General features: G+C 39.2%; 1 protein-coding gene across 1 annotated transcript; it reads left to right on the top strand.

The window, feature by feature from the left end:
* Positions 1–10721: 10721 nt before the first annotated feature.
* LOC145504528 (olfactory receptor 6K2-like) lies at positions 10722–11666 on the top strand. Its single transcript, XM_081485586.1, has one exon. It carries the CDS (start codon positions 10722–10724, stop codon positions 11664–11666), a length of 945 nt encoding a protein of 314 aa, XP_081341712.1.
* The last annotated feature ends 3218 nt before the right edge of the window (positions 11667–14884 follow it).

Below are 14884 nucleotides of genomic sequence, written 5' to 3' on the forward strand. Positions count from 1 at the left end.
ATAAGTCACTGTACACTGCCATGTGCGGGCTTTGTCTGACATTGTACCTTCCTGAGTTTGCAGAAATTAATAACTAATGCTTCTTACCTGAATCTTAAGATATTCTTTTGGGTTATAACTATTTTAAAACTGTATTGGTAATAATCTTTTAAAATAATTCTATAATTTCCAGAAAGATTACCTACATCAAATGTGCAGTTATTTAACCACACTGCCTATTATTTTGTATGTCAAAGAACTTTTACACATCAAAGGGATTTGAGATCATTTAGAAATATAGCAGGGGCTGAGTAGTGGATTGTAAAAAGATGTAAGGCAGTCATTCTTTGGAAGCTACATTCTCCTTCTTACCATTTTTCTTCATTGTGTGTGTGGCTTACAGGCATCTTGCACCTGACATGTCCTTGAAAAACAAGTTATGAAATTAAATCTTTATGAAATTTTATCTTTCAGTGTAAGATAAAGCTAAAGACCGCTTTAAACTATGTGAAAAAAACAAAGGTTTATTGGTAACAGAATGAAGAATTTTAACAAGTAGAAAAGACAAGTCAACTTTTATTCTTGTTATTTGTCATATGTACATGAGCAAAATGTTTTGGGTTTGTCCAAACATGGTACAAAATTCATACTAATTCTATGTGATATTCTTTAACTAGAAATTGCTGTATTAAGAAAATTGGGGAATGTGTCTTTGTTTGAAATTATAGTATCACTTCTTACTGCATATTTATTTAGCTTACTTTGAGTAAGAAAAGTCATTACATTTAAAGAGATGAAGGAAATGGATTGCATTTTATTAATCTTTTTCATTCTCAGAAATTTTAGTGAGTAAATGGACAAAAAATGAAAACAATCTTAATAATGGTAACATTAAACAATTAAATCAACATAATTAGCCAAAGCACTGGCTATAGTTCAATGTGGAACTAAAAGGTGAAGCATATGGAAGATGAATCAATTTTCCTAAATTTGGCTGAATGACAGAAACGGGTAAGAAATAAGATATAAGACTATATCCCTCATTTTATTGTTTTACCAATCTCCTCTCCTCTACTGCATTCAGTTCAGTTCAGCTCTGTCGGTCAGTCATGTCCAAATCTTTGCGACCCCATGGACTGCAGGATGCCAGGCTATCCTGTCTATCACCAACTTCCGGAGCTTACTCAAACTCATGTCCATCGAGTCAGTCATGCCATCCTACAATCTCATCCTCTGTCATCCCCTTCTCCTCCTGCCTTCAATCTTTCCCAGCATCAAGGTCTTTTCCAATGAGTCAGTTCTTCGCATCAGGTGGCCAAAGTATTGGAGTTTCAGCTTCAGCATCAGTCCTTCCAATGAATATTTGGGAATGATTTCTTTTTTTTTTTAAATTTATTTGTTTATTTTTTTACTTTACAATATTGTATTGGTTTTGCCATACATTGACATGAATCCACCATGGTTGTACATGAGTTCCCCTTGCAGAGCCCCCCTCCCACATCCCACCCCATCCCATCCCTCTGGGTCATCCCGATGCACCAGCGCCAAGCACCCTTATCATGCATAGAACTTGGACTGGCGATTTGTTTCACATATGATAATTTACATGCTTCAATGCCATTCTCCCATATCATCCCACCCTCACCCTCTCCCACAGGGTCCAAAATACTGTTCTATACATCTGTGTCTCTTTAGGATCGACGAGTTGGATCTCCTTGCAGTCCAAGAGACTCTCAAGCATCTTCTCCAACACCACATTCAAAAGCATCAATTCTTCGGTGCTCAGCTTTCTTTGTAGTCCAACTCTCACATCCATACATGACTACTGGAAAAACCATAGCTTTGACTTCATGGACCTTTGCTAGTAATGTTTCTGCTTTTTACTATGCTATCTAGGTTGGCCATAGCTTTTCTTCCAAGGAGCGATCATCTTTTAATTTCATGGCTGCAGTCACCATCTTCAGTGATTTTGGAGCCCCCCACATAAAGTCTGTCAAGGTTTCCATTGATTCCCCATCTATTTACCATGAAGTGATGGGACTGGATGCTATGATCTTGGTTTTCAGAATGTTGAGTTTTAAGTCAACTTTCTCACTCTTCCCTTTCACTTTCACCAAGAGGCTCTTTAGTTCTTCTTCACTTTCTGCCATAAGGGTGTTGTCATCTGCATATATGAGGTTATTGATATTTCTCCCAGAGATTTTGTTTCCAGCTTGTGCTTCATCCAAACTGGCATTTTGCATGATGTACACTGCACATAAGTTAAATAAGCAAAGTGACAATACACAGCCTTGACATACTGTTTTCCCTATTTGGAACTGTCTGTTGTTCCATGTCCAGTTCTAACTGTTGCTTCTTGATTTGCATACAGATATCTCAGGAGGCAGGTCAGGTGGTCTAGTATTCCTATCTCTTTAAGAATTTTCCACAATTTGTTGTAATCCACACAGTCAAAGGCTTTGGCACAGTCAATAAAGCAGAAGTAGATGTTTTTCCTAGAACTCTCTTGCTGTTTTAATGATCCAATAGATGTTGGCAATTTGATCCCTGGTTGCTCTGCACTTTCTAAAACCAGCTTGAACATCTGGAATTTCACAGTTCACATAGTATTGAAGCCTGGCTTGGGAATTTTGAGCATACTTTGCTAGCGTGTGAGATGAGTGCAACTGTGCAGTAGTTTGAACATTCTTTGGCATTGCCTTTCGTTGGGATTGCAATGAAGATTGACCTTTTCCCGTCCTGTGGCCACTGCTGAGTTTTCCAAATTTGCTAGCATATTGAGCGCAGCACTTTCACAGCATCATCTTTTAGGATTTGAGATGGCTCAACTGGAATTCCTTCACCACCATTAGCTTCGTTCGTAGTGATGCTTCCTAATGCCCACTTGACTTCTCATTCCAGGATATCTGGCTCTAGATTAGTGATCACATGTCGTGGTTATCTGGGTCATGAAGATCTTATTTGTATAGATCTTCTATGTATTCTTGCCACCTCTTCTTAATATCTTCTGCTTCTTTAGGTCCATAGCATTTCTATCCTTTATCGAGCCCATCTTTGCATGAAATATTCCCTTGGTATCTCTAATTTTCTTGAAGAGATCTCTAGTCTTTCCCATTCTATTGTTTTCCTCTATTTCTTTGCATTGATCGCTAAGGAAGGCTTTCTTATCTCTCCTTGCTATTCGTTGGAACTCTGCATTCAAATGGGTATATCTTTCCTTTTCTCCTTTGCCTTTAGCTTCTCTTCTTTTCTCAGCTATTTGTAAGTCCTCTTCAGACAACCATTTTGCCTTTTTGCATTTCTTTTTTGGGGGGATGATCTTGATCCCTGCCTCTTGTACAATGTCATGAACCTCTGCCCATAGTTCTTCAGGCACTCTGTCTATTAGTTCTAATCCCTTGAATCTATTTGTCACTTCCACTTATAATCATAAGGGATTTCATTTAGGTCATACCTGAATGGTATAGTGGTTTTCCCGACTTGCTTCAATTTAAATATGCATTTGGCAATAAGAACTTCATGATTTGAGCCACAGTCAGCTCCTTGTCTTGTTTTTGCTGACTGTATAAAGCTTCTCCATCTTTGGCTGCAAAGAATATAATCAATCTGACTTCAATATCGCCTATCTGTTCATGTCCATGTGTAGAGTCTTCTCTTGGGTTGTTGGAAGAGGGTGTTTCCTGGGACCAGTGCATTCTCTTGGCAAAACTCTGTTAGCCTTTGACCTGCTTCATTTTGTACTCCAAGGCCAAATTTGCTTGTTACTCCAGGTATCTCTTGATTTCCTACTTTTGCATTCCAGTTCAGTCTCTCAGTCATGTCTGACTCTTTGAGACCCTATGAATCACAGCACACCAGGCCTCCCTGTCCGTCACCAACTTCCAGAGTTCACCCAAACCCATGTCCGTGGAGTCGGTGATGCCATCCAACCATCTCATCCTCTGTCGTCCCCTCCTCCTCCTGTCCCCAATCCTTCCCAGCATTAGGGTCTTTTCCAGTGAGTCAACTCTTCGCTTGAGGTGGCCAAAGTATCAGAGTTTCAGCTTCAACATCAGTCCCTCCAATGAACACCCGGGACTGCTCTCCTTTAGGATGGACTGGTTGGATCTTCTTGTAGTCCAACGGACTCTCAAGAGTCTTCTCCAACACCACAATTCAAAAGCATCAATTCTGAGGTGCTCAGGTTTCGTCACCGTCCAACTCTCACATCCATACATGACCACTGGAAAAACCATAGCCTCGACTAGATGGACTTGTATTGGCAAAGTAATGTCTCTGCTTTTAAATATGCTATCTAGGCTGGTCATAACTTTCCTTCCAAGGAGTAAGCGTGTTTTAATTACATGGCTGCAATCACCATCTGCAGTTATTTTGGAGCCCCCCAAAAATAAAGTCTGACACTGTTTCCACTGTTTCCCCATCTATTTCCCATGTAGTGATGAGACCAGATGCCATGATCTTAGTTTTCTGAACGTTGAGCTTTAAGCCAACTTTTTCACTCTCTTCATTCACTTTGATCAAGAGGCTCTTTAGTTCTTCACTTTCTGCCATAAGGGTGGTGTCATCGGCATATCTGAAGTTATTGATATTTCTCCCGCCAGTCTTGATTCCATCTTGTGTTTCTTCCAGCCCAGCGTTTCTCATGATGTACTCTGCATATAAGTTAAATAAGCAGAGTGACAATATACAGCCTTGAGGCACTCCTTTTCCTATTTGAAACCAGTCTGTTGTTCCATGTCCAGTTCTAACTTGCTTCCTGACCCTGCATACATGTTTCTCAAGAGACAGGTCAGATGGTCTGGTATTCCCATCTCTTTCAGCATTTTCCGCAGTTTATTGTGGTCCACACAGTCAAAGGCTTGGCATAGTCAATAAAGAAGAAATAGATGTTTTTCTGGAACTCTGTTGCTTTTTTGATGATCCAGTGGATGTTGGCAATTTGATCTCTGGTTTCTCTGCCTTTTCTAAAACCAGCTTGAACATCTGGAAGTTCACAGTTCACATATTGCTGAAGTCTGGCTTGGAGAATTTTGAGCATTACTTTACTAGCGTGTGAGATGAGTGCAATTGTGAGGTAGTTTGAGCATTCTTTGGCATTGCCTTTCTTTGGGATTGGAATGAAAACTGACTTTTTCCAGTCCTGTGGCCACTGCCGAGTTTTCCAGATTTGTTGGCATATAGAGTGCAGAACTTTCACAGCATCATCTTTCAGGATTTGAAATACCTCAACTGGAATTCCATCACCTCCACTAGCTTTGTTCGTAGTGACGCTTTCTAAGGCCCACTTGTCTTCACATTCCAGGATGTCTGGCTCTAGGTGAGTGGTCACCCCATTGTGATTATCTGGGTTGTGAAGATCTTTTTTGTACAGGTATTCTGTGTTTTCTTGCCACCTCCACTTAATATCTTCTGCTTCTGTTAGGTCCATACCATTTCTGTCCTTTATTGAGCCCATCTTTGCATGAAATGTTCCCTTGGTATCTCTAATTTTCTTGAAGTGATCTCTAGTCTTTCCTATTCTGTTGTTTTCCTCTATTTCTTTGCATTGATCGCTGAGGAAGGCTTTCTTATCTCTCCTTGGTATTCTTTGGAACTCTGCATTCAGATGGGAATATCTTTCCTTTTCTCCTTCTTTTCCCAGCTCTTTGTAAGGCCTCCTCAGACAGTAATTTTGCTTTTCTGCATTTCTTTCCATAAGGATGGTCTTTATCCTTGTCTCCTGTAAAATGTCACGAACTTCTGTCCATAGTTCATCAAGCATCTGTCTATCAGATCTAGCCCCTTAAATCTATTTGTCACTTCCACTGTATAATCATAAGGGATTTGATTTAGGTCATACCTGAATGGTTTAGTGGTTTTCCCTACTTTTTCAATTTAAGTCTGAATTTGGCAATAAGGAGTTCATGATCTGGGCCACAGTCTGCTCCCAGTCTTGTTTTTGCTGACTGTATAGAGCTTCTCCATCTTTGGCTGCAAAGAGTACAATCAATCTGATTTTGGTATTGACCCTCTGGTGATGTCGATGTGTAGAGTCTTCTCTTGTGTTGTTGGAAGAGGGTGTTTATTATGACCAGTGTGTTCTCTTGGCAAAACTCTATTAGCCTTTGCCCTGCTTCATTCTGTACTCCAAGGCCTAATTTGCTTGTTATGCCGGGTGTTTCCTGACTTCCTACTTTTGCATTCCAGTCCCCTATAATGAAAAGGACATCTTTTTTGGGTGTTAGTTCTAGAAGGTCTTGTAGTTCTTCATAGAACCCTTCAACTTCAGCTTTTCAGCATTACTGGTCAGGGCATAGACTTGGATCACTGTGATATTGAAGGGTTTGCCTTGGTAACAAACAGAGATCATTCTGTTACTTTTGAGATTGCATTCAAGTGCTGCATTTCAGACTCTTCTGTTGACTATGATGCCTACTCCATTTCTTCTAAGGGATTCTTGCTCAACAGTAGATATAATGGTCATCTGAATTATATTCATCCATTCCAGTCCATTTTAGTTCACTGATTCCTAAAATGTCAGTGTTCACTCTTGCCATCTCCTGTTTGACCACTTCCAATTTGTCTTGATTCATGGACCTAACATTCCATGTTCCCATGCAATATTGCTCTTCACAGCATTGGACTTTACTTCCATCACCACTCAGATCCACAACTGGATGTTGTCTTTGCTTTGACTCTGTCTCTTCATTCTTTTTGGAGTTATTTCTCCACTGATCTCCAGTAGCATATTGGGCACTACCGACTTGGGGAGTTCATCTTTCAGTGTCCTATCTTTTTGCCTTTTCATACTGTTCATGGGGTTCTCAAGGCAGGAATACTAAAGTAGTTTGCCATTCCCTTCTCCAGAGGACCAGTTTTGTCAGAACTCTCCACAATGACCTGTCCATCTTGGATGGCCCTACATGACCTGGCTCATAATTTCATTGAGTTAGACAAGGCTGTGGTCCATGTGATCAGTTTGCTTAGTTTTCTGTGATTGTGGTTTTAATTCTGTCTGCCCTCTGATGGAGACAGATAAGAGGCTTATGGTCCTGATGGGAGAGACTGACTGAGGGGAAACTCTTCTGGTCTTGTTCTGATGGGTGAGGCCATGCTTTTTAATCCAATTTTCTGTTGATGGGCAGGGCTGTGTTCCCTCCCTGTTGTTTGATCTGAGGCCAAATTATGGTGGAGGCAATGATGATAATGGTGAACTCCTTCAAAAGGTCCCCGACTCTGCAGCAAGCCACCATCGACCCACGCCTCCACTGGGGACTCCTGGACACTCACGGGCAAGTCTGTGTCAGTCTCTTGTGGGGTCATGGCTCCTTTCTCCTGGGTCTTGGTGCACACAGGTTTTGTCTGTGCCCTCCAAGAAGGCACAGTCCTGTGCACGTTCTGGAAGCTCTATGGTGGGGTTAATGGTGAACTCCTCCAAGAGGGTTTATGCCATACCCAGGTCTGCTGTACCTAGAGCCCCTGCCCCTGCAGCAGGCCCGTGCTGATCTTTATCTTCTCAGGAGGCACTCAAACACAGTTTCTGTCTCAATATCTGTGGGGTCTCTTGGTCCTGGTGCACACAAGGTTTGTTTGAGCCCTCTGAGTGTCTCCGGTGGGTAAGGGATTTGATTCTAAACTGGATTTCGCCCCTCCTACCATCTTGCTGGAGCCCCTCCTTTGCCCTTGGATGTGGGGGATCTTTTTTTGGTGGGATCCAACATTCCCCAGTCAATGGTTGTTCAGCAAAGAGTTGCAGTTTTGGAGTTCTTGCAGGAGAAGATTAGCACACATCCTTCTACTCTGCCATCTGCATTAACATTCTTCAAATTCGACTCTCGGAATTTCAACTTTTGATTTATTTAAAAGTTAATCCAATCAGAAGTACCATAAAAAAGAAAATAAACAAACAGACAAAAACACATTTATTGCAATGTCTCAGACTCCTGGATTATCTCATTTGTTCTGGATTTGAGTTACCTCAGATTAGGGTTTTCCTAATTACCAGCTTGAATTTTTTTCCTAATTGGAACTATTATAAGAAGGATTGTTTTCCTACTTATTTTAAATCACTTGTGAAGTATTCTCAGGAGAGTCCATCTTCCCATTCTGGTTGGGCTTAGGAAGATACACAGATACACACAAAGGGGCAGGGTAGAAGGAGAGAGATCCATAGGGAGAGTCAGATCTCTTTATCACTGACTGATGAAGGAAATATAGTTTACGTGGAAGACTCAGGGTAGAAACACAGCAGAAGAGCAAAGAAAGCCTGGCTCAGTAGCTCTATATGGTTGACCATATTAGGGTAGGGAAAGATAGAGTCTTCACCCATGTGTATTCCAAGTTCGGAACCCAACAGCAGCAAGGTCAGTACATTAACTAATTTGGGGAGTTGGGAGATAATGTAGGGAAAGAAAAACACTTCCACAGGACAATAGACCGCCCTAGTGTGCATGTAAAATCTGTGAGTAACTATTGGTAAGGCTGGGCAAGGAAGAATCAGGAACTTTTCCTGCATTGCAGGCAGATTCTTTACCGTTTGAACTACCAGGGAAGACCTGTTATAAGCAAGTTAGTACAAAGCATAAATGTTTCAGTTGCTAAATTTCCCAAGAAATAGGAGGGATGCAAGTGGGGCCAAAGCTCATCAGATGGCTTTAAAACAACAAATGAGCATTGTGGTTGATCTCTGAAATGTTTCAGGAATCAAGTGAGATTTCCAGTTTGTTGTGAGGCATTAATATCATTGACAATTGTACTAGACTTTACTGAGATTTGGATAAATATAGAGAAGCGTTCATTGGGAGAAATCCAAGTTTTTCTTTTTGATTTCCATCTCTCTTATCTTTCTTCTACTTAGCCATGTCTTTTCAATAGAATGCGGAATTAGTTCTGCTCAGAGGCTCTTTCTTGAATGAGTAGACTGGTTCAGTTTTTAGGACCCTGTCTTAAAGGCCATAATCACAATGTAGGGACTAGTACTGGGGACCTCAAGTCTTATGGGCAAGATCATATATGTATATGAAAAATCAAGAACACTTGAAAAAATTTAAAAGGAAAAGATACATAGACATACAAATATTACAGGAAATAGAATGATTTCTATTACGTGTAGAATTATCTTGTTAAAATTAGAAAAGACACATGTATATTGGGCTGGCCAAAAAGTTCATTTGGGTTTTTCCCATAACATCTTCTGGAAAAATCTGAGTGAATTTTTTGGTCAACCCAATAGAATTTGGCTAGTTTAAAGAGAAGGTAGAGCTTATAAAGAACAAGAGGATATTTCATGCAGGGGGGATTTCTTTCAGGAATGCTCAGAGACCAGAAACTGAAAGTGACATGTTTGGATTAACAGCGGGTTTAATAAACTGGATTGGAAATGAACAATTTTTCATAGCAACAGTAGACAAGATGGCTTTGTTTTCTGCTGAAATAACGAAAATGTCATTTCAGTACAGTACTAAAGAAAGATGATGTAGTTGGGAGTTTTATGGGCTTTAGTCACATAATTGGGCATCCTGGTGGCTCAGATGGTAAAGAATCTGCCTGGAATACAGACATCTGGGTTCGATCCTTGGTAGGGAAGATCTCCTGGAGAAGGAAATGGCTCCAGTATTCTTGCCTGGAAAATTCCATGGAGAGAGGAGCCTGGCAGGCTACAGTCTAAGGGATCACAAAGAGTCAGACATGTCTGAGCACTTAACATGTTCACTTTCAGTCACATAATCAATGAACAAATACATCTATAGATAATATACATAAGAGAACATTAATAAAGTGCCCTTTCCTAATGTATCATGAGATTATTAATCAGTGACAGACAAAAGTGAAGCTTATTTTTTCCTTTCACAGTGATTATAAAAATGTTATCCTAAATAATCTGAGACTTTTTTCTTTTTAAAGACAAAACAATTTAGAGGAAGAACATAGTGAGAATGTAAAACTTAAGTATAGGTATGAAAGGGGAGTCACATGAATAAACTGATGTTATAGCAAGATTAGTCTTGAGGGAATAGAGGCTTATATGAAAATAGTAAGACTGGAAGTAGAAACCTTTGATAACCTATTACAATAGTGTGGGCATTATTACTAAGCATCAAATTAGGGGTAAGATAAAAGAAATAAAACGTATTGGTAATACAACAGAAAAAAAGTTAAGCAGACTCCAATGATTAATTAAATTTGAGACATAAGAAGACAACAGATGCAAAAATGTGTAAAGTTGGTATCTAGAAGAACCAAGAAATAAGAAAGTCAGCAAGGGAAACTGGTTGAGTGCTGGGTATAAGTATGGTATATTAATTTACTAAAGCTTTTATAACAAAGTATCAGACTAAGTGACTTGAACAACAACAGTTTATTTTCTCAGTTCTGAAAGCTAGGAAGATTTTGGCAGAGTTGATTCCTTTCAAGGCCTTTCTTCTTGGCTTGTAGGTGATTGCCTTTTCCTTGAATTTTCTCAGGATGAAGACCAGTAAGCTAAGTTTTAACAAGCCCTCCAAGTTATCCTGATGCCTGATAAATTTTGAGAATTATTAATCTAATCTATTGGCTGTGCTTTCTGATTAATTTTTTTTCCACATTCCAATTTTAGTTGTAAGCATCTATGGAATATGGAATATTCCTTCTTCTTCTACACTCCCAAGACAGGGATTTAACCAGATGCCGGCATTTTGTAAGTGTACTTACTCTATGATGAGTAGTAGACATCGCCTGGAAGTTTGAGTGCAGTAGGATTTGAAAACCTCATTTCTTACCTGGAGATGGAGAATGCCAATGAAACGACTGCTCACCAGTTTATCTTCTCTGCTTTCCCTTATTCCTGGAGAGATTCTGTCATCTGTTTTGTTCTACTGCTCTTCATTTATGCATTCATTGTTGTTGGAAATGTGGTCATCATCACAGTGGTCCAGCTAAATATTCATCTCCACACTCCCATGTACTTCTTTATCAGTGCCCTTTCTTTCCTGGAGACCTGGTATACCACAGCTACCATACCAAAGATGCTCTCTTGCCTGCTTCGTGAGAAGAGCATTTCCTTAAATGGCTGTCTCCTGCAGATGTATTTCTTCCATTCCACAGGCATCAGTGAGGTTTGTCTCTTGACAGCTATGGCCTTTGACCGCTACCTGGCCATCTGCAGACCTCTTCATTACCCTACTATCATGACCCCAAAGTTATGTGCCTGGCTGGCTTTAGGTTGCTGTGTTTGTGGTTTTGCCACACCCCTTCCTGAGATTGCCTGGATCTCCACACTGCCATTTTGTGGCTTTAATCACCTGGAGCATATCTTCTGTGACTTCCTCCCAGTACTACGCCTGGCCTGCACAGACACACAAGCCATCCTCATGATTCGGGTAGTGGATGTTGTCCATGCAGTGGAGATTATTACAGCTGTGATGATCATCTTCATGTCCTATGTTGGTATCGTGGCTGTAATTCTACGTATTCGTTCCACTGAGGGCCGTCGCAAGGCCTTTTCCACATGCATCTCCCACCTCACTGTATTTCTGCTCTTCTTTGGCAGTGTAGCTCTCATGTACCTACGCTTCTCTGCCACCTACTCCTTATTCTGGGATACAGCCATTGCTCTGGCCTTTGCAGTTGTGTCCCCATTTTTCAACCCCATTATCTATAGCTTGAGGAATAAAGAGATAAAGGAAGCCATAAAAAAGCACATGAGTCAAGCTAACATCTTTTTTTCATAAGACCAGGGACCTCAAATAAGATCTAGTGTTTGGGAGTCTATGTAATTGTTAGAGTCTTTTTATCCTCAACTGTCTTCCATCTGTCTTTTTCTGCCAGTCTTTGGTTGAAACTGATCTCCCAAAGGTCACCAATAAACAAAATTCACTAATAACTGGATTCAATAGTTTTTTTCAACCTTTATTCAATTTGACACATTTTGAATTGGACTTTGTTGATTACGTTTTTGCCACTCGATTTCTCCAAGATAAATTTAACTTGTGGAAATAATTGGGGTAAAAACTTAATTTTAATACAGTCAAGACATATGATTATAAGATATGGTAACTGAGCAACCATCTTCATAAGACTAAGTTCTCTCTATGGTATTTACAATGAATATACTTGAAGAATAATCCTAATTTCTAATCGAGTGTTCATGTGTTGATAAATAACAGTCTAGATGTTTTTCAGTAGGTTCAATTATGAATCTTTTGTATGATTTTTACCTTGGCAGTACTACACAATATTAATTCCATGTCTGGGTCAGTAACAGGGACTAAGGCCTGCATCCAACTGTAATGAGCCTATGTGCCAAGTTAGTGGAGGTTGATTTGCTGAACACCAAGTTAACTTCATTAATATTGATGACCACTAGAAGTGAAGAGAATGGATAGGCCTCTTTAAATTGACATAGAGAGAAGCCCCATAAAGGAGTTGGTTGCAGTTCTGTGGTAGTTAAGAAACATGGCAAAGAATCTCAGGCCAAGAAGTTCATTGAAGAAAATTTTAAATGCAATAAATGAACAAACAAAAACCTTGACTCTAAGAAAGTAAAGTGATGTAAGTAATCTATTAATTAGCTAATCAATATTTTTTCATGATACATTGAAAAATGTAATCCTTGGTTTCACTGTAATAACATATAAAGTACTTATTAATGAAGCAGAAATATTAATAAATATCTATTTAGTGAATAAACCAGTATTAGCATGCTGCATTCAGATTGGTCCGGCCAATTGATCTACCATATTGGACAACAGTGCTTCCCTTTTGACCTCTTCTCCCTTAGGTTTCAGGATGCTAAACTCCATTTTTTAAAAAAATCGTACTTTGTTTGAGGGCTCTTTCTTTTGTGAATCCTTGTCTTTATAAAGGGTGAAATCCATGCTTCATAAAGGGTGATTTTCTCCAGGGCCCACACTTCAGTGGTGATGAAATAATAAAGCTGATGACTATGCAAATGTTAATAGATTGTCACTTTTCCGTAGCCCACCTATAGGAATCCTATGGTTGTCAGCCTTACTCCCCTACTAATATGCTACAGCCATGCTCTCATCCTCACCCCTAAATCTTATGATACTCAAGAATCAGACACAAAGACAAAAGTTAAGGGAAAGGTCTTATGAGAAAAGGCTAATGCTATCTAAAAGAACTCAGATAGAGAGAAAGAACGTGAGAGAAAAATCACAGTTTGTGCCTGGAGAGGTCTTGGTAAAGGGCAGTCATCAGAAAATACATTTGGCACAAGAGAACAAGGAAAAAGAGAAAAAAACGGAAACAAGAAGTGTTCCTGTGTTTAAATAGTGTGTCTTTAATGTCCCATTTTTAATGTTTTTCATAAAACGTGAGGAATGAAATTACAGATTGATTGACTAATTATTTAACTATAATTTTCTAAGTGTAATTATTGTTCCAGAATTGATATACAAAAATTCCAGATTATGAAAGGGTTATGCAGTTTTCATATCTGTTTTCTCCTTTTTAAGATTTTGTATTATATAATCTATTTCTCGATTAAAGTTCAATTAACAATCCAGTTTAGAAGAATAAAGAGAATTTTATCTGAGCCAAACTGAGCATTATAACCAGGGAGACAGACTCTCAGAAAGCTCTGAGAACTGTTTCACCTGTTAGAGGTCAGAGGCACAGTCAGATACATCTTCAAGACAAAGGATATTGCAACAAATGACATACTGATGTATTACATAAAATTCAACAAGGATACATAGTCCAGATAAGCATTTACAAAGCAAGCATCAAGTCATTATGACTCTTTACAGAGTTGGGAAATAACAATGTTTATTTTAAAAGGAGTTACACTGCCAGGGTCAGAAGAAAGGAAAATAAGTGATCTTTACTGCCCAGCAGACACTCCCATCTTTGCGAAGTTCTTTTTAATATGTAATGCAGGTGCACACCGCACATTAGGGAGAGAGAGAGGGTGCCCAAATGGACACAAACAGAGAATTTTATGTTGAGATTTTCTTGTCGTGCCTTAAAATAGAAACTTTGTTTATCACTTTCCTGAAAAAGAAAACGAAAGTGTTAGTTGCTAAGTTGTGTCTGACGACTCTTTGCCACCCCATGGACTGTAGCCTGTCAGGCTCCTCTGTCCACAGAATTCTCCAGGCAATCATACTGGAGTAAGTTTCCATTTTCTACTCTAGGGGATCTTCCCAACCCAGGGATTGAATCGGAGTCTCCTGCACTTCGGGCAGATTTACCATCTACTACTTTCCTAGTCCCTCAAATTTTATCCTTGTCATTTATCTTTATCATTATCACTTATTTATCATTATAATGTATAAATTATCTATAAATTATATTATTATTATTGTTGTATCATTATTGTTTATCACTTATGTCATTTATAAATGACATTTACATATATTACATAAATGACATTTATGCCATTATCACTTATCATTGTCTCTAAAAAAATTATATGGCTGAAACTTCCACACTTTCTCACCTTCAGTCTGCTCTTCCAACTGAGACTACGTTATTTCTTAAAACTTACATATTATTGCTTTACTACTCTGTTTAAAAACCTTCTAAGACTAAACACACCCTCACTCCAAATTGCAAATGTAATTTTACTAGCTAAACTGTGTATGTGTGCATGCTATTCCAGTGTGTTGAATAAAAACAATTTCAAATTGAGAGAAAAGCTAAAGGAAAAGAAACAGCATACAGCAGGGTCTGATGGTCAAAAGTAAGGACCCCATTCAGAGGGGCGATCACTGTGCTGACCTGCTGGTGGAACTTCTTACATGATTTCTTTTTTTTTTGGATTCACATTACTGAGAATTGAGCAGTGAGTTCTTTTACACTGTATTACACCTCACCAACCTATGTATTATCTGATACTTGGGGAATATTATATTAAATAAGGGGCTTCCCAGGTGATGCTAGTGATAAAGAATCTGCCTGCCAATGCAGGAGACCCCAGTTTGAT

The sequence above is a fragment of the Giraffa tippelskirchi genome, chromosome 5 (assembly GCF_054371585.1).
Source record: "Giraffa tippelskirchi isolate mGirTip1 chromosome 5, T2T-mGirTip1v1.2.pri, whole genome shotgun sequence".
Lineage (NCBI taxonomy): Eukaryota > Metazoa > Chordata > Mammalia > Artiodactyla > Giraffidae > Giraffa > Giraffa tippelskirchi.